Source organism: Microcaecilia unicolor, chromosome 3, assembly GCF_901765095.1.
Source record: "Microcaecilia unicolor chromosome 3, aMicUni1.1, whole genome shotgun sequence".
Classification (NCBI taxonomy): domain Eukaryota; kingdom Metazoa; phylum Chordata; class Amphibia; order Gymnophiona; family Siphonopidae; genus Microcaecilia; species Microcaecilia unicolor.
In genome coordinates this window covers 254,026,533-254,054,408 of record NC_044033.1, presented here as the reverse complement: position 1 = coordinate 254,054,408, position 27,876 = coordinate 254,026,533, and the positions used below count along the sequence as shown (strand labels likewise).

At 44.6% G+C, this 27,876-nt stretch overlaps 2 protein-coding genes across 3 annotated transcripts; one reads left to right on the top strand and one right to left on the bottom strand.

Moving 5' to 3' along the window:
• Positions 1–33: 33 nt before the first annotated feature.
• Positions 34–9,014, bottom strand: LOC115464604 (TCF3 fusion partner-like). The gene is given in 10 exon segments (XM_030194965.1): positions 34–246; positions 248–297; positions 300–336; positions 1,735–1,791; positions 1,793–1,951; positions 1,953–1,976; positions 2,128–2,197; positions 3,164–3,234; positions 3,623–3,874; positions 8,694–9,014. Coding segments are annotated over 9 exon segments (924 nt in total). The 5' UTR covers positions 3,866–3,874; positions 8,694–9,014.
• A 128-nt stretch (positions 9,015–9,142) lies between these two features.
• Positions 9,143–23,765, top strand: LOC115466558 (U4/U6 small nuclear ribonucleoprotein Prp31). 2 transcript variants are annotated; one of them, XM_030197881.1, is made up of 14 exons: positions 9,143–9,226; positions 11,801–11,982; positions 12,705–12,765; positions 13,274–13,357; positions 13,628–13,725; positions 13,899–14,005; positions 14,362–14,531; positions 14,971–15,128; positions 15,230–15,319; positions 15,396–15,523; positions 19,962–20,034; positions 21,171–21,299; positions 21,701–21,799; positions 22,379–23,765. In XM_030197881.1, the coding sequence occupies exons 2-14, from the start codon at positions 11,812–11,814 to the stop codon at positions 22,502–22,504; spliced, it is 1,494 nt and encodes a 497-aa protein (XP_030053741.1). In that variant the 5' UTR covers positions 9,143–9,226; positions 11,801–11,811; the 3' UTR covers positions 22,505–23,765. The 2 variants fall into 2 exon arrangements, with proteins under 2 accessions (XP_030053741.1, XP_030053740.1); XM_030197880.1 differs by having other exon boundaries at positions 9,143–9,298.
• Positions 23,766–27,876: the final 4,111 nt, after the last annotated feature.

Below are 27,876 nucleotides of genomic sequence, written 5' to 3'. Positions count from 1 at the left end.
TGGAGGGTGGTCCTCCCAGTGCTCCACTTTCCCCTACGCAGTCCAGGGGGGCGAGCACCGGTCCCGTTCTCCCTTCAATGTGTCCTCCCGCTTCCTGATGTTATCCTGGTCTTGTAAACCTGTCCTAAAAAACCTCGCTGCCCAGTCACTGGATCCTTTTTCTCCGATGCTCAGTTCGAAGTCTGTATCAGCGCCAGGGCTGGGAAACTTGGGGTACTGGAGCAGGCGGTCGCGGGGGCTCAGCTGATGCACAACTTAGAGGCAGCGTCTCCTCTCCCTCACAAAGGAACTCTTCTCCGCCTCCTCCTCGTCTTCCTCTTCCTCCTCTGTTTTTATCTGGAGGGAGAGTGAGAAACGCACACGTCAGGCAGATCGTTAATCATCTCTACAAGAATCTTAACGTCTGGTCTTAAATTCTCTCTGGATGCCAAGCTTGTGCTTCTGGAAAACTAGAAGAAGAGTTATGTTATTATTATTAATAGATTTAAGTAGTTCAACAATGGTGTAATTCTCGGGTTGCAGCAGAGACTAAGGGACAGTACAAATAGTTCTAGGCACAGGACACCCCCTTTACAGTGGACAGGGCTGCTTTTGGGTGATGATCCTGGCTGGCTAGTGCCATGGATGGATGCTAGAAGCAGGTTTGCGGGTGTCCAAAAAAAAAAAAAAAAAAAGATCTCCTCTCTTCAGAATGGAGTAGCAGCAAAACTGGAGACCCAAAGCATGGGTTCAACAGGGGACTGGACCCCTTCTTTGGAGTATATGAAACTAATGGGCCATAGAGATTAGTCATCATTGGCTCTTCCCTGCGTACCTTGGCAACGTAGGGGGTCTTTTACTTAAGCGGGGGTGGGCAAACAAAGTCCACAACAGCCCCAAGATTTCCATGGTGAATATGCATGACACTGATTTGCATACATGGAGGAGGTACATGCAAACAGATCTCGCGCATATTCATTGCGGAAATCTTGAAAATCCAAATGGGTTGTGGCCCTCAAGGATTATGGCTGCTTACCCCTGTACCAAAACGTGTTATGTTGTAGCACATCAGCAGTAATCAGTCTGCATTACATGTAAATGCTGCGTGCTAATTATTGGGGGTACGCCCAGCGCATCCCCTGGAATTAACGTAAGGATGTGTGCATTAGTGCCTACAGAACCCGGCAGCATTACATAGGGGGTGAGGAATGGGTGTGGACTAAGTCAATATGCAATTGATGCACAACCATCATGCCATTGCGGCAAGTTAACGCACCTTAATTTGTGTGCTAACAGCTTAATGCCCTTTAGTAAAAGATGCCCTTAGTTTTCAAGGCCCTGGGCAATAGTTTTTGATTGGGAAGGAGGGGTGGATGCTACTTCTAAGAACTGATGGCTACTGTTGTAAATGTTCATCTTTTCCTTTCCGGTTTAGTCAGCCTAATTCACTAGATGCAAAGACTAGACCTGCTAAATTGCGTTAGGCATTGTAAACTGCAATCAGCCAGCTAGTCCTTTGTTCCTTGATATAACAAAAGCCAAACTAAACTTTAAGTCATTTGTGTCAGTTTAGAGAGAGACAGCGCCAGATCTGTTCCTGGCACCCAGCACGAGAGCGGCAACCTTAAAGAAAGCAGGTATCAGCTGGGAACCCAGAGGAGAAGCAGTTTCATGAAGCAGAGATAAGAAAAATGGAAAGGTGGGATGTTTCATATCCACAGCCCAGTCTCTGGTGGACCTTGTCACCCACTGTACCTGCGGCAGGAGCTCTTCTAACAGCAACATCTGCTGGGGTACTTTTTCTGACCCTGGGGTCTTTCTCCTCTCTGTGCTTCTTCCTCTTCTTTGCTTGGCCCCCCTCTATCAGCGATGGGCTATCGGGGCTGCCTAATACCCCAGCTAATCGCCTCTGGCTCGGAGTGTATCCTTCCTTCTCTGGGGGCTCATTTTCTGCATTTCCCAGAGGTGCGATGGTTAGAACTGTGGTTCTCTTCCTCCTAGGAACGTGAGGAAATGAAGTTACTTCATGGGGAATGAGTAGAAACGGAAGGCAGCGTCTGACAGAACAAGGGAATCCCACCGTAGAGTAGCCGGTTTTGAACACTGGGACCCCAAGACTACTGGTTAATGCATGATCAAATCTCTTACCTCAAGTGAAATTGCGAGCTGACATTTTCTATAATCATCTCCATAAGAGTCAAGGATTCTCATTAGACATCTACACAGGAGAAAAGGGACAACAGTTATGTCATAATGAATGGTCTGCACAGAGAGCTAGACAAGTATATCAATGCAGGGAAAGAGGAGAGCAGTACTGCCCCTTACATGCACAAGCTTGGTTCATACATTTATACGAACCAAGCCAGGAAAACGCCTCTTGGGGAACTGTAGACACAGATGACAGCCCTTCATATTATTAGGAAAGGAAAACAAAAATGAGGACGTTATAATGCCTTTGTATCGCTCCATGGTGCGACCGCACCTCGAATATTATGTTCAATTCTGGTCGCCGCATATCAATAAAGATATAATGGAATTAGAAACGGTGCAGAGAAGGGCGACGAAAATGATAAAGGGGATGGGACAACTTCCCTATGAGGAAAGGCTAAAGCGGCTAGGGGTCTTCAGCTTGGAGAAAAGGCGGCTGAGGGGAGATATGATAGAGGTCTATAAAACAGTGAGTGGAGTTGAACAGGTAGATGTGAAGCGTCTGTTTACGCTATCCAAAAATACTAGGACTAGGGGGCATGCGATGAAGCTACAATGTAGTAAATTTAAAACAAATTGGAGAAAATTTTTCTTCACTCTACGTGTAATTCAACTCTGGAATTCGTTGCCAGAGAATGTGGTAAAGGCGGTTAGCTTAAAGGAGTTTAAAAAAGGTCCGCACAGCTTCCTGAAGGAAAAGCCATAGACCATTATTAACTGAACTAACGGAAAATCCACTGCTATTTCTGGGATAAGCAACATAAAATGTATTTAACTTTTTCAGGATCTTGCCAGGTATTTGTGACCTGGATTGGCCACTGTTGGAAACAGGATGCTAGGCTTGATGGACCTTTGGTCTGTCCCAGTGTGGCAATACTTATATATACTTCTCTCTGCAATGGGATTTGCACTTCAAGACAATCCCATTGGAAGAGGCTTCCGCTACCTTTGCCCCCCATTACAGACAGGCAAGCACCTTCTTTCCTGCTTGAGTTTCCGTGTGATCTTTTGAACCTGGTGCAGCCGGTGTAACATTCTCTCGTTCACCTGTGACAGAAATGACAAATCCCCTTTATGCACTGCAATGTTACAAACAAATGGATTTCAAAGTTTCAGCCCGCACCCATGGTTGCTGAACGCGTCTCCCACAGCACTGTGGGATTTGCAGTTCTTCCATTTCTGATAAGCAGTATGGGGACCAGATGCCTAGCTTGAAAAGGCACAACTGACCTATCAGCTACTTTGGAACACTGAGTCATAGCAGCGCCCAGCTCACTTCGCACTTTTACTGCTGTAAAGATAAAATTCTGTGTCACTCAGTTGTGTTGATCCAGGAATGGTTTTGCGGTTGGGGGGAACCAGAGCTATTTTCATTTGTGATATCTGGTAAGAATCAGGTCTATGTTCTAGGCTGACATTACTTGCCCTCTCCTACCTGCTCCGTTTCTTTGCACCTGCGGCTCAGGGCCTGGTATTTCCTCTTGTGGAGCTCCATCTGCCGCTGCAGGTTTTCCTCCTCCTCTGCCTCATCCTGCAGGTTATCCCCACTCAGGCCCCCGTCCACAAACTCCACCTCCGTCTCCAGCTCACTCTCCAAGATGTTGCCTCCAAACAGGGGTGGCAAGGCCAGCTCCGAGCCAGGGGGCACTGAGAACTCCTCAAACCCCACCCCAGCCATAGCAAGCAGCTGAGTGACAAGAAGAATTAGAAGTCAGAACAAATTTGCTGTTTTATTCAAGACTTACTATATACCACAAAGCAGTTAACAGGGTAATATAAATTAAGAAAAGAAGGCCAAATGCATGAATGCTATAACGGGAGAGGGAGTGTTAAAAACAAAACCGGATCAGCCTGTGCTGCCATCACCCAAAATAGGAATATACTAGATTCTGCAAAATCCTCAAATCGTTCCTATTCAAACAAACCATCACAAAGAACAACCATCTCAAGCAATTAATTATTACCTGAATTGGTTATTACTCTACCATTAACTTTCTCTTTGCTTCATGTACAATTTCTCATTCATAATAGATTTTCTAAATGTTAAACATTCATAGTTATCCCAGTATGTTTATGATAGTGTATTGTAAAATTGGATTCTTATAACAAATTACTTTCTTATGCATTTTTTTTTGTTATGTATCCTATACTGTTTATTGTAAGCCACATTGAACTCAAGTTTGTTTGGGATAATGTGGGATTATAAATGTCACAAATAAATAAATCAATTGGATTCAAATTCAAGCTGGAAAAAAATAATTTCACACCTAAACTAACAAGTCAGTCTTGCTGGCAGAATTCAAGTACTGTAGATTGGTTTTGTAAAAAGCCTATAAAACTGGAAGTGCAAACAAGAAAACTGCCCCATGCCCATGAGATAATCTATAACAATCAGTGTACATTCCAAGGGATGAAGGAGGAGTGGGTTTTATAGTTAATACCGGTAAACCTACTGTCATACTTCATGGCATTAAGAGATCCAAATATGCAAAAAATGTTGAAATATGAAGCAAAATGTCCTGAATTGATCTCATCCATAAATTGACAAGCATACCAATAAACAGAAGGAAAGCATGAAAATCCAGTAGCGCATAGAGAGAAGAAAGCAACAGAATAAAACAAAAAACTCTGAAGAATTAGATCAGCAAACAAGGAAAAACAAAATTTCAAATACACAGACACAGTGAACATACAATACTTACTTTGAGAGCTACATGTTGATCGAAACCAGACATAGGAATAGTTAAGAGCTGAACTTAAATTTAAGGATGAGAGATTGAAAGTTGCACCCAAGACAGATTATGGAAAGAATAAACAAGTGATTCACATCTACCCGTTTCTCACACCACTCAGTATTTTATTTATTTGTTGCATTTGTATCCCACATTTTCCCACCTATTTGCATGCTCAATGTGGCTTACATAATGCTGTAGTGACAGTCGCCACTTCCAGATCTGAGAAATACAAAGTGGTATAGCATGTACAAGATGGGGTATCTTACTAAGTGGTATTGCATTAATGTTCATGGATGATAGAATAAATCATAGGGTAGTTAAACAGTCAAATATAGAAAGTTAATTTCCGGTATGGGAAATGAAGTGGTGGTGCATAACACGTTGTGCGTGTCCAAATAAGTGAGGTAGTCAGGTGTAGGGAGTCCGGCTTTGTTTAGTTTTGTATTCTATAGACTATCATATCTCCCCTCAGCTGTCTCTTCTCCATAAATGTTCTACATCATAGTCATAAGGCTATAAAAGACCATGTTTTCAATCACTTTCTAAACCGTTTCAGGTCATTCTCCATCTTCAACTATTCCACCAGGTACATCCTGCACCTATATCTCGCTCCCTTCACTTCCCAAACAGTTGGAATTTCCTGTCATAAATCCTGACTGGAGCTTAAAGATCTTCTACGCCCATCCTTCCTCAATGTGCCACTCGGATATCTGGGACAATTTGAAATTAAATTTATATTTTATTCTCATTGAAACTGGTAACCAATGGAGTTCTTTTAACAAAGAGAAAATTCTTTCCTAATGAAATTTCCCTAAAAGCAAATCTTGCCACAACAGCTGGACAGACAAAAGATCTTCTGCATCTCCTGGTAGCTGAAGATCTTTTGTCTGTCCAAGTACCGGGAGATGCAGGCAGAGTAAAAGACAATGTGGCAGAAAGACTCAGAAATTGTTCTGTTTCTATTAGCTGCTAGTGGCCTGATGAAGAAGAATTTACATCCTATGACCTCCGGGAGGAGGTGGTCTTTGGCACAGTACATGGGTTAAGCTAAGCGCTACCAGTAAAATTTGAGAGGCTGAGATCTTATCAAAAATACCCTAGCTTAGGAGCAAGTGAGGTTCATTGCTGTCATCATGGTATGTAGAAAACAGAGAGGAATTCAAAGTACAAGACAAGTAATACAAAGCAAAAAAAAAAAAGCACCAAGAGCCTTCAAAACAGGAACTTGTTCTTTAAATCAGTAGTGTAAACCCAGGCTGTATATCATTAACCCGACACAGGCAGTGTTTCGGCACTCGGGGCCTGAATCAGGGGTCTACATACAAATTAAAAGGATGGAAGCTATTAAGATGTGTTGCTTGAAGATTCCAAAGAGTAGGAAGGGCTTATAGATCTGAATGTGATCCTTTAAATGGCCAGGGCTCATATTATATACATTTTTGACTACTAGGATTAAGTTAATCCCAATGCAGCTAACAGAAAACCAGACTAACATGCTCTCGTAAACTCAGGAAAAGGAAAACAGCTATATTTTGGACCAGTTAAGGTTTATGGATAATGTACTTAGGATTTCTCGTATAAACAACTGTGAGCTGACTGGCATGTATTAAAGTGGCAAGTTTCTCATTCTCAATGAAAGTTTTACACTAAAGGAGTCATCTTCAGTGTTCCCATTTCTAAGAAGGATGTGATGATCTATATTGTCAAAAGCAGCACAAAAAAAAATTGAGTAGGACATGAAGATAGTGCATGTCCTGTTTTCCTATTTTATATATTACACAAGTATACAAACAAAAAAAGCAACACTGGGCCTTCAAGACTGGGACAATTAAAGTTCTTTATTAATGACCCGACACGGGCCGTGTTTCGGCGTTAAGCAATGCCTGCTTCAGGGGTCAAGAGGAACACTGTAAAATGTACGTGATGGGGATTCAGTGCCCCAACGTATAATCTAGAGAATCGTCGTTCGCCGCAATTGCAAGAATACAGCTCTGTGGAGAGCTCTCTCATATGCATAAAAGCGATAGTGAAAAAAAACATGTACATTTTACAGTGTTCCTCTTGACCCCTGAAGCAGGCGTTGCTTAACGCCGAAACACGGCCCATGTCGGGTCATTAATAAAGAACTTTAATTGTCCCAGTCTTGAAGGCCCAGTGTTGTTTTTTTTGTTTGTATACTTTTTATGTATGCTGTATTACCCTCTCTATTTGTGATATATTACACAAGAACTTAAGAGTAGCCATTTAGGGTCAGACCAGTGGTCCATCTAGCCTGCTATTCTGTTTTCCAAACAGTGGCCAAGCCAGGTCACAAGTACCTGGCAGAAACCCAAACTATGGCAACATTCCATGCTACAAATCTCAGGGCAAGCAATCGCTTCCCCAAGTCTGTCGCAGTAGCAGACTATGGACTTTTCCCTCCCGGAACTTGTCCAAACCTTTTTTAAACCCAGATACACTAACCACTGTTACCTCCGCCAAAGAGTTCCAGAGCTTTGTGTACTCAGGTTTTCAAGATATCTACAATGAATAGGCACAAGATTTGCACACAATGGAGGCAGTGCATGCAAATTTAGCTCATGCATACTCACTGCAGATATCTTGAAAAACAAATTGGCTTGACTTGTCCCGAGGACTGGGTTGAGAACCCCTGACCTCATGTGATCAAGTAGCTAAATAAGCTAACTAGACAAGGGACAATAATGCTCCAAAATCTGGAGGCAGTGCATGCAAATTTATCTCATGTATATTAATTGTCAGTATATTTAACCAGGTTCACAATCTATCATAAAAGTGATAATACATAATATCACTATCAACCACCACTCTATATTTAAGAAATATACAGAAATATAAAAACAGTTTATTTCATCTCTAACACTGAATTAAGCTAAGAAATGCAGCAACTTCTTTCATAGTTTGTCATTTCTCAAACAAAACCTTGCTCTTGGTATTCGATCCACTGGGGCCTTTCTTACCTGCTTGTTGTCTCATTACATCCCTACTTGTCCCCTCTGTTTCTCAACACAGCATCCATCATTTGACCATCTCCACTGTCAGAGGTCACTCGTGCTAGAATTTGGTGCTGTATTTTTTCCAGTACAAGGCCCTGAGCTCTGGAACCAGCTCCCAGAGCATCTCAGATCTCAGTCAACTCTCAACCGATTTAAGGTTGACTTTAAAACACCTTTACTGGAGGCATTTCGCTTATGATAGACCCAGGTACCACTGGGCATGTTCCCCCTTCCTGATGTGTGCTCCTTGCCCCCTGCTTTCCCATCATGATTATTGTAGTTCTCCCCCTGTTACCCATCTATGCCATTTGTCTTTTTGCTGCTTCCTTCTTCTTCGCTATTATTGTTTAGTCTGTAAGCCACTTAACTGACATTGCTGATAGGCGGGATAGTAAGTTCTTAATAAACTTGTAACTTTATTAAACAGTATCCCTGGACGGCCCTGCACAAATAGCCTCTCCTGCCCAGTTAAATTGCTTTGACTATGGACCTCATACATAATTAAAATCAGACTAGAAACAATAAAATTATAAAACAAGCAGACAAATATTGGCGACTAGATGTCAACCTGTGAACATAATCTGTGAAAATAGCTAGATGTCATCTAGAATGAAAGGGCCCAGCAGCAATAACCAGCCCCCTCCCGCTGATCTGAAAAGGGAGGGTTACTTTTGAAAGCTAATCAATCAAGAAACGTATTAACTTAGTCCAATACAAAAAAATGTACCATCTAATTTTCTGTTTTATTTTATATTACCTCTGTTCCCTCTAAAGGATTTCCACTGAGGTACTCTCGTGGCAAGAACAGCGCATCACGTGCTCTAAACGGCGTCCTCCCATTGGCACTAGTTTATTATATCAGGAAGAACAGCTGGGAACTCTAAATCCAAAGCCCCGAGTGGTCCCGTCCAACACGATTCGTTGGGGGGGGGATTTCCTCTTTCCCTCCGCTGAGTAAACAAGCGACAAGAAGACAGTTACCACAGTAGGGCCCAAAGTCTCTCTATTGCATGCTTGTGCTGGCAAGGAAGAAACTGAAGTCTCGTGCTCTGCTGTCTCGTCCTGTTTTCATCCAACCTCCTTGCTCCTTCTATTGGTGAATTGTTTGGCACGCCCCCTGATATCACTTCCTTTTCCGGCTGCGCGTGCGCGCTAATAAAGCGACTTCCTTCTTGGTGTTGGTCCCGCCCTCTGATGTCACTTCTTTTTCCGGCTGCGCGTGCGTGCTATAGGGAGACCAGTTCCTTCTTTGCCTGCACCGACGGGATAGAGAGACCTTGGCTTTGTGTGGTAACTTTATCTTCTTGTCGTTGCTGCCGCTTCTCTCAGCGACTTGGGTGACAGCGAGCGGCTGGGTAGCAGGTGGGGAATCCAGACCCCCCCCCCCCCAAAAAAAAAAAAAGAAATCGATTCGAGTCGTGAATTGGACAGCACTATTGTGGACTTTTCCTCCAGGAACTTGTCCAAACCTTTTAACCCTTTAGTGTCCAGTGTTCTCATCAATCTGTTCCCATATGGCTTATTATGGGAACATTGGACACAAAAGGGTTGTAATTTTTTGTACCTATCCTTTTGGTTCTTTCTAATTTTAATTATTAATTTCTATGTAAATTGCAGGTTCTGTTTTGAATTTATGTATAAATTGCTTTCCCCCAATCCCCCCTCCTTTACCTTCCTACCTTTTCCTCCTCTGTTACATGTATATTGATATTCTTTCATTTGACTAATCCTTGTACATTGCATCTTTTATTTCTGTATCATTATAAATTCATAAAAAATTCATGACACAACAACAAACCCAGACAGGCCAACTGCAACGAGTTCCTCCAGTGCTTTAACTATCTGTTGAGTGAAAAAAAATATTTCCTCATATTTGTTTTAAAAGTGTTTCCCTGTGTTCCCCTACTCTTGGTACTTTTGGAACTAGTAAAAAACCTCGATCATATCCCACCTCATACGTCTCTTCCAAGCAGAAGAGTTCCAACCTCTTTAGCCTTTCCTCATGTAGTCCTTGCATAGTGTTGTGCCCTGCAGTAGCAGAAAGAACTAATGCACTTAATATTTTGGAGCATATTTGTAATCTATGAAGTGTGTCATCCAGCATTTCAGAGGCAAAAAGCAGTAAGCTCATTGCAGAGATTTAAAAAAAACGACTAGATTTTAAAATGTTCGCACAAATCTTTCAGAATAGACTTAGTTCCTTCTACCGTTGCAGGGTAGTATTGCAGTTGCTGGCTTTCTGTACGTTTGGCTATTGTAATTCATAATGCTTCGGCTCATTTTTGTGGGGCTTTGATGACAACTTCAGAAGTTGGAGAACGAGGCCAGTACCGGGCAGACTTCTGTGGTTTGTGCCCTGATTGTGGCTGCACAGATTTGGGTGGGCTCGAGTGAGGCTTTGACGACAGCTTCAGTAGCTGGAGAACAAGGCCAGGGCTGGGCAGACTTCTACGGTCTGTGTCCTGAAAATGGCAAGAACAAATCAAGATCAAGTATACATATTTGGTATCACATCATACCTTATGCAATGAGTGTATCTTGTTGGGCAGCCTGGAAGGACTGTACAGGTCTTTATGTGCTGTCATATTCATTACTTTCCAGTGGTATAAGGGTTGAGTTTGAAAATACTGATTTTGCATACATTTGGACTTAGGTGACATCACCTAATTTTTAATAGGACCTTAAAGATCCATAGGCTGGTGCAGTCACTTCTATAGGAAGGCACTTAATTATCGTATATACCATCAGTGAGACAGATGCATTTTGTTTAATCAAGAGAGCAGATATTTCTCAGTGGCCTGGAATAAGCTTTGCTTGGAAGGGGTTGGAATTCAGTTCAGGAAGAAGCTTAAGGTATTCTTCCAAAGGGTTGGAGTGGTAGCACCAGGTGGAAGTGAATAGAATAAGGAGAATCTGCTCAACACTCTGTTGCTTCACATAAAGAAGAATGGGGTGTCTGTTGTCTTTTATAGAAAATTTATTTTTATGACCTTCTATGTTAACTCGTTCATCATCTTGAGCTTTGTGATATGGTGGGTTATAAGCGATTGTAAATAAAATATATTTTTCCGATAAGGCTTAGTCCTGGAAGATGTGAGAACTGGATCATCTTTGTTCTCTGGTTGAAATTGTACAGGCACTAACAAGCGGCTTCCTTTATGACAGGTTGAGGCTGTCTGTGGAGAGTAATTGGTGCACATTTTAGCTGATCATATGTTCCTTTGCATGTTTGTCTTTTAATCTTTTTTTTTTTTTTAAGTACATAAGTAGTGCCATACTGGGAAAGACCAAAGGTCCATCTAGCCCAGCATCCTGTCACCGACAGTGGCCAATCCAGGTCAAGGGCACCTGGCACGCTCCCCCAACGTAAAAACATTCCAGACAAGTTATACCTAAAAATGCGGAATTTTTCCAAGTCCATTTAATAGCGGTCTATGGACTTGTCCTTTAGGAATCTATCTAACCCCTTTTTAAACTCCGTCAAGCTAACCGCCCGTACCACGTTCTCCGGCAACGAATTCCAGAGTCTAATTACACGTTGGGTGAAGAAAATTTTCTCCGATTCGTTTTAAATTTACCACACTGTAGCTTCAACTCATGCCCTCTAGTCCTAGTATTTTTGGATAGCGTGAACAGTCGCTTCACATCCACCCGATCCATTCCACTCATTATTTTATACACTTCTATCATATCTCCCCTCAGCTGTCTCTTCTCCAAGCTAAAAAGCCCTAGCCTTCTCAGCCTCTCTTCATAGGAAAGTCGTCCCATCCCCACTATCATTTTCGTCGCCCTTCGCTGTACCTTTTCCAATTCTACTATATCTTTTTTGAGATATTTTTTCTTTTTTTCTTGTTCATTTTATAGGCACGTGAACAATGTCTCTGGCAGACGAGTTGCTGGCTGACCTGGAGGAGGCAGCCGAGGAAGAGGAAAACTTTGCAGATGAAGAGGATGAGCTGACCATAGAGGATGTACAGGAGGAAATGCAGGTGGACCTGAATGTGGATTCTGTGAAGAGTATCGCCAAGTTGTGGGACAGCAGGATGGTGAGAGACAACTCGGTCGCCTCCCTATTTGTTAACCTCATCTCTGTACTTTGTGAATGTTACTGGGATTGTACCTGGCTCAGTAAGATAAGAGAACTCATGAAAGACTTACCTATAGTTCATGGGTGTGGCTTGGATCTCTTTCAGGGAGAGAAAACTAACAACTTATAGCAGCAGCAACTTCAGAGAGCATTTTCCATCTCACAGATAGGCTGCAGAGAATACCTTCTCCTGCTTTAGACTTAGTCCCGCCCACCCCTAGAGTGACATGTCTTATATAACCTCCCTATCAACCCACTCATTACTTTTACCTCACCCATTTCTATTCTTCTATCACTTTCTCCCACTACTCCAACCAGAGTTACACCTAATCACACTGACCACCCTTCAACATCTTCAGTCCTTCTGTGACTGTTCTCTTGTGCTTGACTGCTTAAATATTAAATGCTTTACTTTTTGTCTATTTAGATTGTAAGCTCTTTGAGCAGGGACTGTCTTTCTTCTGTGTTTGTACAGCGCTGCATACACTTTGTAGCGCTCTAGAAATGTTAAATAGTAGTAGTAGTTGCGATAATGAAAGGGAAGGCTGACAGCTATCAGCAATTCATGGTAGTCAGTGGAGGCCTTTTGCCTCGGAGATCTCCTTAACATTGCTACACTCATCTACATTCTTGCATTGCCTTGCTGTCTCACCATCTCTTAGTCTATCTTTTTTTCTTTAGTTTGCTGAGATCCTGGAAAAGATTGACGAGTATGTCTCCAAGCAGCCAAAGTCCTCTGAAGGTGGGTGACGGGAGCATTACTGGGCTTTGTTCTGGCAGTACTGTGTCTCCTGTGAGACACTTTCAAAAGAAGCATGCAGGCTCGAGCGGGAGAGGAGTTCAGCAGAAGGCTAGTAGTTAGCCTTGCACAGTGTATGCCATCCATTAAGGGCAACAGTGTCTTGTGCTTGGAAGTGTCGTTAGGAGATCCGTTCTGAGGAGCGTAGACAGTGATACTGTTTGGATTATGTGTTAACAGGGATGGATATAAAATGTGGACTAACCTTCTTTACTCTTGCATAAGCATCCTGAGGAGGGAGCTCTTGACCAGCAGCTTATTTTTTTGAAATTCAGCACAGGACTTGGCACTGATATTTTATTTAGATTAGATTATTTGTTCATACTGCACAGTTAGCAGCATCCGGACAGTAGTGCTCGGAAGTTGGCACTAGCAGAAGGGAGGGATGTGCAGAAATGTTTGGAAAATGCAGAGTCCTCTGCTACGCTCAGCCTGTTCTCTGCCCTTCCAGTGATGGGACCTGTAGAGGCGGCTCCTGAGTACAGAGTCATCGTGGATGCAAATAATCTGACGGTGGAGATCGAGAATGAGCTGAGTAGGTAACTTCCAGGTGCAGGAGGGCTGAATGGTGCTAAGTGTGAGATTTGTACCTTGCTAGAACAGGAGGTGGGAGTTTGCCCCGGGCACAGGATGAGCCATGTACCCTTTTGACCCTTCCCATTCTGACTAATGTTGAGTTTTGCATACTAGTGGGGCAGCAGACTGACAAAATATATATATATATATATATTTGGTTCCCAAAAAATGGTATCTGATATGAAATTTGTTTCCTTCTCCCCTCTTTTTTTTTTTTTTTTTTTTTTAGATATTATTCACAAGTTTATCCGGGATAAATATTCCAAGCGGTTTCCAGAGCTGGAGTCATTGGTTCCCAATGCTCTGGACTACATCAGAACAGTGAAGGTGAGAGGAGGGAACCTCATACCAAGGGGTGAAACGGGTGGGAGCTGTGCAGATGTTTAAGCAGGAGCCTGGTAACAACCCTCCTGGTCAGCATCTGTCCTGTGGCATTACAGAAGCAGTAGTGTGAAGGGAGCTGGGCAGGTGAACAGTGTCAGTTTTTCTGTCTGTTTTAGGAGCTGGGGAACTGTTTGGACAAATGTAAGAACAATGAGAAACTGCAGCAGATACTGACCAATGCCACCATCATGGTCGTGAGCGTGACTGCCTCCACCACCCAAGGGTAGGATGTTCACCACACCGGGCTTGCTGACCATCTCCCCATTGTGGTCCTTGGGATAGTAAGAAAGGGGGCTGAAAGCCACACAGTAAGGAAAAGGTGGAAATGGAATGGGCTTCTCTGTCTAGGCCACTGGTTCTTAACCCACTCCTTGGGACATACCCAGCCATTCAGGTTTTCAGAATATCCGTACTGATTATGTATGACAGAGGATTTGCTTAGAATGCAAATTTATCTCATACATATTCATTGTGGATAAGGAATAGAATGTGACCCTGCCTGAATTCCCTGTCCCTTCCTTAATGTGCAGCTGGTTTCCTCCTCTTGTGTCTGAATCTCCCATTCTCACTCCTTTGTAGGCAGCAGCTGACGGAGGAGGAACTGGAGCGTATTGAGGAGGCCTGTGACATGGCACTGGAGCTGAACCAATCCAAACACTGCATTTATGAGTACGTGGAGTCCCGCATGTCTTTCATCGCTCCTAACCTGTCCATCATCGTCGGAGCCTCCACTGCTGCCAAGATCATGGGTGAGCAACTGCGCATTGACCTGACTTCCCACCAGCACTGAGCTTGTCTACTTTGGCATGTTCTCTCATGGGCTACCGTTTGCCACCAGAAAGGGCCAAGAAACAATCTGTTTTACTTCTGAAAGCCTCTACCGTTTTTCTTAGAAGGTGTGCTGCCTGCATCCCTGTAAAAATGAGCGAGGCCACTTTCCTAAAAAGAGTTTGTCTTGTTGAGGTGTTGGCAAATGAGGGAAGATGGATAGCCTGTTGCCCTTCCCACACTAATTGTAATGTGCGGTTGGGGGGCTCCTCTTGAACCATAGCGCTGTTTGGAGTTGCTCTGTACTTCAGAGATGGATAAATCCAGGCAGTAGTCTGGTCTCTGCTGCCTTCACAGAGAAGGTTTTGTTATAATGAGCTTTGGGGAAAGAGACACACACCTTTCTCTTTCTCTCTCTAGGAATTGCAGGTGGTCTCACTAATCTCTCGAAGATGCCTGCCTGTAATGTGATGCTGCTGGGGGCACAGAGGCGGACCTTGTCTGGTTTCTCCAGCACCTCAGTGCTGCCCCACACAGGGTACATCTATCATAGTGACATCGTGCAGTCTCTGCCCCCTGTGAGTTACAGGTCTTGAGTCATGTTACCCGCTGTCTCAGAGATTCACACTTCCTGATGTTTTTGGTTGTTGTTGTTTTTTTGTTTTTCTTGCCTCTGCAGGATCTGCGCAGGAAGGCTGCCCGTCTGGTCGCTTCTAAGTGTACATTGGCAGCAAGGGTGGACAGCTTCCATGAGCACCCCGAGGGAAAGGTATGAGTCGAGACAGATGAGCTGCTTCAGTTTTTCTGTGGTCAGTCATGTTCACCCCTGGCTCCTTTTCTGGTAGGTTGGTTATGACCTGAAGGAAGAGGTCGAGAGGAAGTTTGACAAGTGGCAGGAGCCCCCTCCGGTGAAGCAGGTGAAACCGCTGCCAGCACCACTGGATGGACAGAGGAAGAAGCGAGGTGGGCGTAGGTGAGAGGTGTAGAGGCAACTGCCATTCTGGTATCCTATGGCACTGCTGGTGGGCCCTAGGGTTCAAGGTAACCAAAAAGGAGTAGAGTAGGAGGGTAGGCACTTCCATTGACACAAGGGAGACAGATGATCCTTATACACAACGTTTATTCGAAGTACACCAAAAAGACTCGACACGGTTTATTTGCGGTGTTACGGCGAGTAGGTATTACAGGGAGATACTTAGCCTGGCTCCAACTCCTATACAAAGGCCCTTTAGCCACATTAAAAATTAATGGAGCATATACTAAAACGTTTAACCTAGGGCGAGGGACCCGACAGGGATGTGCGGTATCTCCGCTTCTTTTTGCCTTATATATAGAACCATTGGCCTGTCTGGTGAGGAAAGATAAGGAGGTTAGAGGGATAGTGAGAGGGTGGAGAGAACATAAACTTATGCTTTTTGCTGACGATATTTTATTGACGTTAGCACAACCTGAAATTTCAGTAAAAAGGGTAATAGAACATATGACACACTATGGACAGTTATCCGGGTTTAAACCAAATCTAGCCAAATCTGTATTTCTTAATCTTACAGTAGCACCAGGAGATCTGCCGGGTCTTCGTGCAGCTTTCCCATTTGTTTGGGCGCAAAAATCCATTAGGTATCTAGGCATACAGATAACACCAAAGGTGGAGGACCTTTTTCTTGCTAATTTCCCTGGTAAGACAGAGGAGTTATTTAAAGAACTTGATGGCTGGGAAGGCCTTAATATTTCTTGGAAGGGCCGCATACACGATGTTAAGATGATGCTGCTTCCCAAATTACTATATCTCTTTCTGGCGCTACCTCTCCCAATCCCGGCCTCCTTCTTTGTTAAGCTAAATCGCAAAATCTTTGCGTATATCTGGAGGAAGCGCCCACCGAGGGTGCGACGAGCGATGATGTATCAACCCTATGAACGAGGAGGCATGGGAGTTCCCAATTTTTTCTTTATTATCAAGCAGCCCAACTAAGAGTATTGGCGGAGTGGACCCCTGGGGCCTCAAAGAAATGGTTGCATTGGGAGAGGGCGTGGCTACATAGGCGTGAGATTGAAGATATACTATGGATACCAGGGGGAGAACTAGCACATATCATAAAACAGATGCCTCTAGCTTTGAAACACCCGCTTATGACATGGTATCAGATTAGAAAACAAATGTTCCCGGAGAGGAACTATTATAGACAATCAGTGATCAGATGGGCAAAGGGATTCCCAATGGGAGGGTCAGAAAAGGTATTCGACACATGGGCTAAAGCGGGATTGCGTACATTGGGACAGGTTTGGAAGGAGGGAGAGTGGGTTAGCTTTGCAAATCTGCAAGAGGAGTATGGACTGGAGGAAAGGGATCTGGCCTACTACTGCTGCCTTCGGAACTTTGTTAAGAGGCGAGCACAAGAAGAGTTAGAGCTAGCTGAAACAGCCCTAGAATTAGCAATATGCAGGGGGGGCGGAAAGGGTAGTATCACTCGTATCTATCTAGCCCTATTGGGCCGTACAGACCCTCAGGTATTATACCATGCGAGATGGGAAAAGGCGCTGCAATACTCTTATCCTAAGGAGGTGTGGGTGAGGAATTATAAATACTTGCTCATATCTTCTTTAGCACAATCAGTAAATGAAAATGGGTTTAAAATGTTGTATTGGTGGTACTACACCCCCGTTAAACTACAAAAAATATATCTGGGTCTGACGGGACAATGCTGGTGGGAGTGTGGTCAAAGGGGGCACATTCCTTCATATATGGTGGGAATGCCCGAAAGCAAATGTATACTGGGCGAAAGTGGTGGAATTGGTCAATAAAGTAATCCAAAAGCCCTACCCAAATAGGGCAGAACAATGCCTACTCCACTTCCGGCCGATATCAATCCCTAGCTGGCAACATAGACTAGCGACCCAATACTTTGCAGCGGCCAAAATCGCATTAGCCAGGGCGTGGAAGCAAGTGGAAATGCCAACATTGCAGGTGGTGACGCAGAAAGTGGATTTCCTTTACCAAATGTCAAAGCTAACAGCATTACGAAGAGGGACTATGATGACCTTCACGAAAATATGGACGCTATATGAACAATTACAAGAGCAGGATCAATCACCACAGGTCTAGGGGGAGGGAATATACAAGGTGGGGGAATGGGAGGATTAACTATGTAATAGCTATATGATACTGTTTAGATGTCAATGTATCTTGAATGGTTAACAAAAATTAAAAAAAAAAAAAAAAAAGACTCGACACGGCACTGCTTCAGGAGTCTGAGGTGAAGGTGTATGTATTTGTAGAGAGACTGTGTAAAGCTCAATCAGAATGAACTGTAGACAACCAGAGTTACAAGAACACTGGTTCAAGTTTCAAGATCGCATGAAGTGTTCCGTCTGGTAAAATACCAGAAGGAAATGGACTGGTGTTCCTCCCACGTGGTTGATCCCCCCCTCATCGTCGGGCCATAAGTACATAAGTACATAAGTAGTGCCATACTGGGAAAGACCAAAGGTCCATCTAGCCCAGCATCCTGTCACCGACAGTGGCCAATCCAGGTCAAGGGCACCTGGCACGCTCCCCAAACGTAAAAACATTCCAGACAAGTTATACCTAAAATGAGGAATTTTTCCAGTCCATTTAATAGCGGTCTATGGACTTGTCCTTTAGGAATCTATCTAACCCCTTTTTAAACTCCGTCAAGCTAACCGCCCGTACCACGTTCTCCGGCAATGAATTCCAGAGTCTAATTACACGTTGGGTGAAGAAAAATTTTCTCCGATTCGTTTTAAATTTACCACACTGTAGCTTCAACTCATGCCCTCTAGTCCTAGTATTTTTGGATAGCGTGAACAGTCGCTTCACATCCACCCGATCCATTCCACTCATTATTTTATACACTTCTATCATATCTCCCCTCAGCCGTCTCTTCTCCAAGCTGAAAAGCCCTAGCCTTCTCAGCCTCTCTTCATAGGAAAGTCGTCCCATCCCCACTATCATTTTCGTCGCCCTTCGCTGTACCTTTTCCAATTCTACTATATCTTTTTTGAGATACGGAGACCAGTACTGAACACAATACTCCAGGTGCGGTCGCACCATGGAGCGATACAACGGCATTATAACATCCGCACACCTGGACTCCATACCCTTCCTAATAACACCCAACATTCTATTCGCTTTCCTAGCCGCAGCAGCACACTAAGCAGAAGGTTTCAGCGTATCATCGACGACGACACCCAGATCCCTTTCTTGATCCGTAACTCCTAACGCGGAACCTTGCAAGACGTAGCTATAATTCGGGTTCCTCTTACCCACATGCATCACTTTGCACTTGTCAACATTGAACTTCATCTGCCACTTGCACGCCCATTCTCCCAGTCTCGCAAGGTCCTCCTGTAATCGTTCACATTCCTCCTGCGACTTGACGACCCTGAATAATTTTGTGTCATCGGCGAATTTAATTACCTCACTAGTTATTCCCATCTCTAGGTCATTTATAAATACATTAAAAAGCAACGGACCCAGCACAGACCCCTGCGGGACCCCACTAACTACCCTCCTCCACTGAGAATACTGGCCACGCAATCCTACTCTCTGCTTCCTATCTTTCAACCAGTTCTTAATCCATAATAATACCCTACCTCCGATTCCATGACTCTGCAATTTCTTCAGGAGTCTTTCGTGCGGCACTTTGTCAAACGCCTTCTGAAAATCCAGATATACAATATCAACCGGCTCCCCATTGTCCACATGTTTGCTTACCCCCTCAAAAAAATGCATTAGATTGGTGAGGCAAGACTTCCCTTCACTAAATCCGTGCTGACTTTGTCTCATCAGTCCATGTTTTTGTATATGCTCTGCAATTTTATTCTTAATAATAGCCTCCACCATCTTGCCCGGCACCGACGTCAGACTCACCGGTCTATAATTTCCCGGATCTCCTCTGGAACCTTTCTTAAAAATCGGAGTAACATTGGCTACCCTCCAGTCTTCCGGTATTACACTCGATTTTAGGGACAGATTGCATATTTCTAACAGTAGCTCCGCAAGTTCATTTTTAGTTCTATTAATACTCTGGGATGAATACCATAGGGTTCAGTGTATTGATAACCAGCCTTGGGTGGGCAGGAGGGAAAGGCCTGCTGTCTTGGTGAGGGCTGGATTCCCTGGTATGATCCTGGATCTACAGATGAAGAGTTTCTGTATTTGTGGAATGAACTGCATTACAAAAGAGAATCCAGTATTGGAGATATGTTAAGACTCCGCAACTTAAATGTGACGTGGAAGGGTGTGAAACTTCTAACCATCGGCAGTGGGTTAGCTGTTGGGAAATCTAACCTGGGAGCTGCATAGCAGGGGTGTACCCTACTCAGGAGGGGGTGTTCTGTCAATCTGTGAAGCTACCCACTCCCTAACTTGTTCCCCACTCCTCCTGCCACAGGTACCGGAAAATGAAGGAGCGCCTGGGGCTGACCGAGATCCGGAAGCAGGCCAACCGGATGAGCTTTGGCGAGGTGAGTATATGTTAAAACTGGAACTGAAGGGTTTAGGACTGTGGCCCCCTGGTTCCCTTCCTAAATTTTATAAAGGAGCAATATAATCCCCATTCACACCACTCAAAATAAAAACCAAAATACTTTAGAGTGGTTTAAAAACCGGATGTTCAGAAACTAATACCATTATTTAGTGGGTCTAACCCCAGCACATCTCCGGTCCGTCTGCACCTGCCGCTCGTGCTCTACACTAGCAACCTCCTCCCACCGACTGGGTCATAACTGCCTCTGGGCGATTCTTCCGCTCTCCAGTTATCCCCTATGATTTCTAGGTTGCTGGGGCCACACTCCCAGTGATCCCACAGTTCCCAGAAAGCACTCAGACCCAACACACAAACCACCAGGATTCTTTATCAGTCCAGACAAACAGAGCGAACAAACAATTTTGTTTATTCTCATAAAAAATGAACAGTGGAACAAAATAGTACAAATAGGCAATCAATAACAGGTAATTGAAATATGGATCAATTTTATAACACTAAGTAAACATTTACTTACTGGCTAAACACTACCTGGGAAGATGAGGATTTATAATTCACCGAGCCTTAGCAAAGAGATATGCCTCTCTCTCTCTCTGTTCCTGGCTAAGACTGAAGGCAAAATCAGTACACTCTAAAGGAAATGAGCTCCTGGGCCAATCACAGCCAAGTCAACAAGTCTCCTGCTGGCCAAATAGAAGAAATACACTTCAAGACATAATAAAATTGGAAAATATCTAATACATTTTACAGGTTTAAAACACACTGTTTCTTCACACTCTGATATATCTGGAAAGCAAAATGTTTTGTTTTTTTGCTTCTAAATTCAGAATTTCCCTTTCATAAGATGGGACCCTGTGCTTATGGGAAAAGGTTTTTTCCCCCCCCTCTTATACCTAGTATCTTTGTGTGCACAGTGTAATCACAAGGCCTCCTAGCTTCAGACACACTTGTGGCTGGTTTCTATTCCTTCTACCACCTTCTAGCCCTGCTTTGGACTAGCTCTAAACCAGGCTAGTAGTGAAGGGGATGAAGCTGGAATAATCAAGGACAGTACCAGTTACCCAACTTGTTTTCACATTGCTGTATTTTATTCCCCCCCCCCCCTCCATTTGCAAGATTGAAGAGGATGCGTACCAAGAAGACCTAGGGTTCAGCTTGGGACACCTGGGAAAATCGGGGAGTGGCAGGATCCGACAGGCACAGGTCAATGAGGCCACGAAGGCCCGAATCTCCAAAACACTGCAGGTAACGGGACCCTGGACTGTCCTTTCTTTGGGACCTTGTATTCACTCCAAAATCTTCTCTTCAGAGAGCGCAGTCTTTACACTGAGCACGGAACAAGTGGGTAGACTGCTCAGATCTACACTTCAGAAGGATATTCTGAAAATTCAGTAATAAGATGTAATGTATGTTTTGCACCAGTGTCTTCAACTTTTTGTGATGAGGTGGTAACTTTTTCAAAGCAATTTCAGTTCTAGTGTGTAACCTGAAATCCATTTTAATGCTAAACAAATCTATTATTGAGCTATAGTGAGAGGGATCCTTTACCATCCCCAGTGAAGGGACAAGACATACGCGAGGGTCATCTGTTCTTTACCCCATTTTACCGTGTGTGTGTATATACTTTTTTTTTTTCTCATTACCAGCGCACTCTACAGAAGCAAAGCATGGTATATGGAGGGAAATCGACCATCCGGGACCGCTCCTCAGGGACAGCATCCAGTGTGGCCTTCACACCCCTACAGGTAAGGCAGGCCTCTTTCTGTCTGGTTGCTGGTTTATATCTCACTGTAGATATTGCATAGCTCAGAGCACCTGCTGTCGGGAGGATGCCAATGATGGATCAGAATGTTGGCATGTCCTAGGTGATGCCATGCCTTCCTTCTCCCTCATGGTGCACATTGAGGCCCAGAGGGGTGACCACACCACCTCCCCTACCGCCATAGCAACTTCTGTAAAGCCCCTGTTACATGGGCAGTTGGTAGAGAGGGTTTTTAGTTTTACCATGCACTTAAAGATGAAGACATACAGAAACATCTGAAGGCTATATCCTAGAACAGTAGAAATACAATCGGGGAAGGGTAGTATTAGAGAGGGAACAACGAGAGCTTGGGGTTTCTGAGCATTGAGATGCCTCTACCGTTTTCAGTGAAAGGCTCAATAATGTGGCTTTGGGCTCCCCTCTTGGGTAACTTGAACGCCTCTACCATCTTTTACGTCTCTCTGATGTGGAGGGGAGGTTAACAGGGTGTAGACTGAGCAGACAGTTTAATTCTCCAGCATTCCTGTCTAACAGTCAGCGTCTGTCTCTTTGGCAATTCTAGGGCTTGGAGATTGTGAATCCGCAGGCAGCTGAGAAGAAGGTGGCTGAAGCGAATCAGAAATATTTCTCCAGCATGGCTGAGTTCCTGAAAATCAAAGGGATGAAAAATAGCCCCATGCAAAAGTGAAGCCCACCTATGGGGTCAGTGGAGACACACCACCTGCTTCTGGTGTTAGTCCAGGAGCAGATGAACAGGTCACCTAAAAGTAAAAACAGATGTGAGATGGAGGAATTGCTCTGAGCTTGCTGGCATGGATGTTTCTGACGATAGCCACAGCAGTGAGGTGGGATTTCTCCAGCCATGCACGCAGGACAAGAAGAGAAGGCACTGAATAAAATGAATTTGGGTGATTTGTCTCTTAAGAGCTGTGCAGAGACTTACACTGTTACTCACTCCACCTCCCTCCCAGGAGGGGGTAGGCTGAATGTAAATGATGCTTCTTAGTTAGCTTAGGTAAATATTGTTTGTGGAGACAAATTTGTTTCTGTATTCCACTGTAAACTCGTAGGAAAACCTTCCTGGTTGAAAGGTTTTTAAGGTTCCAACTCTAGAAGTTAGAGACTTCTTAACTGAGATTGAGGAAAAGCTGGAACTGTTTAATTCATCAGACTCTCTTTAAAATGTGTAGCAGGGCGAGGCACTGAATTCTCGGTGGTTGTGCCTGACTGATCCTCATTGTGAGGGAGTCGTTGCTTCATTTAATTGTGTTATATGTGTACAGGGTGTGAAGGTTAACTGTAACAATTTTTAATTAAAAGCAGCTGCTGACCTACAGTAGTTGTCTTTCAGTGTTGAGTAAAAAGGTTTTCAAAGACGGGGGCAGGCTTGCTGACCGGTTTTAGATTTGCTTGACAGATTTGATCTAGTCCACATTACCCCATTCCACTCAGGGACTTCTCTTGCTTTTCTTACGGAATCCAGTTTGGAAATCAGAACTACATGCCCTTACATACAGCGGGGTAAAACGTGCACTTGAGAAACCCTATCAGGCAAACATGAAGTGAGTTTGCAACCTGGGCAGAGGAGGGTGCATATTAGAACTGACTGTGCACCTCTTTGTTAGAGTGCTGCTTACGCCTTGCTTTAGAAATCTTGAAGGAAAAGTTCCAACTGTGGCTTGCCATGCGCAGTAGCCCTTTTCTAAGTCCTAGAGAAAGAGGAAGCCAGTTGCTGAGACCCGTGGGGAAGTGTGAACACTTTACAGCTAGTCTTATGGATCAATTGCAATCAGTGTGTGCAAGCTTATTGTTTGAAAAGTGCTACATCGCACGTCTTAGAAAAGCAAATTGTTTGTTTCTAAGGGCTTTTCGGCACATGGAGGCATTTTACCAGTGCATGAACTGTGTAAAAAAAAAAAAAAAAAACCTGGACAGAAAAGCTTTAAAAACAAAGATCCTAAATTTTGTAATTAGTGCATCTCAGTAAAAATACAGGATACAATTCATACAGAATGTAACTTGAAAAGTCCAAGAAGAAAGGCAGATCAGGCTGTACAACCCTGCAGCAATATGTCTGTATTTGTATAAAAAGTAGAAGGGGATTGAGCCAAAACATTGATGAAGAAACATAAAATAAATCCACTTCTATGCAATTGTATGTATAGGTATATGTAAATATACTCTCGATTATCAGAATTCTTAACAGTCCTAGAATGGCAGTTGTGTATTTCCTTACTCAAAAAAAAATTTAAATGAGTAGTTAAAAGAATAAATTTTCTTGCATAAATGTATAGCCATGACTGCATGGTTGTGCTCTAATATACAAATTAGTGGATATTCAGATTTCATCAAAATTTTCTTACATTATATCACGAAAATTAGATGAAAATTTATTGCAAACTAAAAAAAGAAAAATATTCTAACTCTGCTCTTTTACTCCTCATTGCAAAATATCAGTGCATAGAAAGGGCTCTGGGAAACATAAGTTCTCCATGGACAGAATGCATCTTGCAGCCCCACAAATTGAAGTGACTCCCCGTGACGTCACAGTCCCGGAACTCTCAAAGCATTTATCTTTAAAAAGAGCATTAACGTATGAGCTCGTGGTAGCCCACGCTCCCCCACACCATATAAATACCCAGCTACTCCGCCCCCTTGACGGTTTTTTCTTTTCCGCGACGATCCGTCCCGTATCAACCTCTTGTTACTTTTACTTTTCAAAAATTTCTCGTCAATTTAACTTCGCAGCGAATTGTTTCCCCACGATGCCACCCAAACAGGGATTTAAACGCTGCACCGTATGTAATGGGAAGATGTCAGCTACTGACCCCCACGACCGGTGTGTACATTGCCTCGGCAGGGCACACCTCAACACTAGTTGTTCCGCCTGTGCCAGCATGCTGCCCCGCACCAAGAAGCTCAGGCAGCTAAAAATGCGGGCCGTGCCTGATCTTCGACAGCCTACGTCTCCCCACTCACAAGGGGAACAGGCTCAGTTAAAGCGACTACATCAAAACGTGGAACAGCCTCCCAAAACTGCCCTTCCCCAGCTCCTTCAGCAGCTCACCTCCAAAACAGCTAGTGCTGGGTCTTCCTGCAGCGAAGTGTCCCCTCCACGGCACAGGAAGCGCTCGGAGCCGAGTCTGCACTCGAAGCACTCATCTCCTGCATCTCATCGGCACCGACGAAGTACTTCCACCTCTCGTCGGCACCGAAGCCCCTCCCATCGGCACCGTCATCATGGCTCCACCCACTCCCAGCGACGTCATCGCCAAAGCTCCTCCCACTCCTCTGATCAGCATTACAGCTCCTCCCCTCAGCATCTGACAGCCTGTACTTCTTCACCTATGCCAGCAAACAGGGCTATACAAGCACTCCCCTATCTCTCACCTCAGGAAAACATAGTTGCACAGCCTCTGACAAGTTCTCAGCAGGATGCAGCAGTTTGCATGTCCGGGGAACATAAGGTTTCACCTTCGCACTCAAACAACCAGGATCTCATGCATCTGCTTCGGGATTTTTTGCAGCGGCACCACACTCATCAGGGTCAAGATACGCACCCACCGACAACAGATTCGGCGCAGCCTCGCCGCAGTCGCACCTCGTCCGTGTCTACCTCGGCGTCTATGGCAGCGGAGCTGTTTTCTGATTATGACTCCTCTTCACAGCATTCTACGGCAGGTCCCTCTGATCAAGGAGCGGACACGCCAGGTTTGCTATCTGACCCTTCACCAACACAGCCGTCCAGGACGTCTCAACCCGAAGATGTCTCTTACCCGAATTTTCTCCATCGCCTAGCGGCAGCACTGGGCATACAGTCCACGACCCAGCCAGACCCTAGATCTAAAAAGTTACAGACGCTTCGCTACAAAGAAGCACCAAAGGAAATAATCGCTCTGCCATTGCACGATGTCCTAGCGGAACAGCATAGGGCCATATGGTCCACACCTTACAGCGTAACACCTACAAAAAAGAGTCTCGACACTAAGTACAGTGTGCAGGAGGCGTTTGGCTTTGGAAAACCACAATTATCGCATCAATCCATTGTGGTTTGCTCAGCCATGCGGAAGCACAGAAGCTCCAGGGATCATTCCAACTTCCCCCCCACTAAGGACATGAAGCTAATGGATTTGTTGGGGAAACGCATGTACCAAAATACGATGCTAAATGCGCGCATAGGCCTCCATATGTTTCATTACTCAGAGTATCAATTCACTGTCCTGGAAGCTCTGACCAAGGTTGTCAGTTCCTTGCCAGCTCCCATCCAGGCTCAGCTACAACCATCCTTGCATCATCTGGACGAGTGTGCCACGAATCTGATCCGCGCCGCCCATGACTCGTACGACACGTCTGTGAGAGGGGCCGCGGTCGGTATTTCCACACGACGGCTGGCTTGGCTGAAAGCATCTGGACTCCGTGAGGATGTCCACAACAGAGTGGCGGATGCCCCATGCTTGGGCGATAACCTTTTTGGAGACAAGGTCAAGGACATAATCGACAACATCAAGCAGGATTTTACCACGCTTGACACACTAGAAGACGACAGCTTTAATCAGTCTCGTTCTTCAGCTCAACGGCCCTTTTTTAGCCCTTCATATAGTCAATCAAGAAAAAGATTTGCTTACCGTAAACCATACAATACAAATAAGTATGGCTCATCCTCCAAATATAACAGCAAACCAAATAAGTATCAACAATACAAAAAAACTCAGATGGAACGGAGACCCCCAAAACAAGTCAATACTGGGGCTCCGAAGAGCCTACCTTCCCTTTGACCACCTGCCACAGGGTTGGCCGGTGGGGGGCCGTCTGCAGCACTTTGCCCCACAATGGTCCCTGGTCACTTCCGACAAGTGGGTCCTTTCAATTGTCAACAACGGCTATCGCCTAAATTTTGTAAAGACTCCACCACATTCCCATATTGTCACCTCACCAATTCAAGCAACCCATCAGCAATGGGTCCAGGAAGAAATTGCCCGTCTTCTCCAAATCAGGGCAATCGAGCCAGTTCCACAAACTCAAATCAACACGGGGTTTTATTCCAGATTTTTTGTAATCCCAAAGAAAAAAGGTGGTCTCAGGTCGATCCTAGACTTGAGACCCCTCAACACCTACATCAAGAAGGAGAAGTTTCGAATGACAACGTTACAAGTGATCCTTCCCCTACTGGATCAGCATGCCTGGATGGTTTCATTAGACCTTCAGGATGCATATCTGCACATCCCAATCCACCAGGCATACAGAAGATACCTTCGTTTCCAAATGCAAACAAGTCATTACCAGTTTCGGGTACTGCCTTTCGGCCTGTCCTCTTCTCCACGGGTTTTCACAAAATGTGTCATCACTGTCGTCTCTTATCTTCGCCAGAGAGGAATAGCAATTTTTCCTTACTTAGACGATTGGCTGATATCCTCTTCCTCAGTTCAAGAGACGACTCAAGCCCTTCAGGAAACTTTAACGTTACTGCAAGTGTTGGGTTTTCTGGTCAATTACAAGAAGTCGCAGCTGCAACCGGTGCAAACCCTTCAGTTTATAGGGGCAACGCTCCATACGCCACGGGCGTTGGCATATCTGCCTTTAGAGAGGGCCCTGCGTATCCAGAAGCTCATACACCTGCTGTCCGGGCACACTCATGTCACAGCCCGAGAGGTGTTGGTTCTTCTGGGCCACATGGCAGCCGCAATACCGGTGGTATGTTATGCCAGGTTGCATATGCGGACGCTGCAGTGGCAGCTGAGAGACCACTGGGTTCAAGCCCTGCATCCACTATCAATGCTAATACCGTGGCCAGGCAGCGTGCAAGCGTCTCTTCAGTGGTGGACTTTTCCACCGAATCTTTTACAGGGTATGCCGTTCCGCCACAAACAACCCACCTGTTGTCTTACGACAGATGCCTCCAAGCTGGGCTGGGGTGCGCATTATGGACCACACAAAACACAGGGCCTCTGGACCCCGGAGGAGGCCCAGTGCAGCATCAATCTTCTGGAGCTCCGAGCAGCAAGACTCGCTCTCAAAGCTTTCCAGCAACACCTCAGTCATCAACATATTCAAATATACACA

What these genes read in the sequence shown, in the direction of transcription:
- LOC115466558 (XM_030197881.1), top strand. Translation starts at nt 11,812, where the DNA reads ATGTCTCTGGCAGACGAGTTGCTGGCTGACCTGGAGGAGGCAGCCGAG. An exon ending in AGTTGTGGGACAGCAGGATG is followed by an intron (nt 11,983 to 12,704) that starts GTGAGAGACAAC and finishes TTTTTTCTTTAG; the next exon opens with TTTGCTGAGATCCTGGAAAA. An exon ending in CACTGCTGCCAAGATCATGG is followed by an intron (nt 14,532 to 14,970) that starts GTGAGCAACTGC and finishes TTCTCTCTCTAG; the next exon opens with GAATTGCAGGTGGTCTCACT.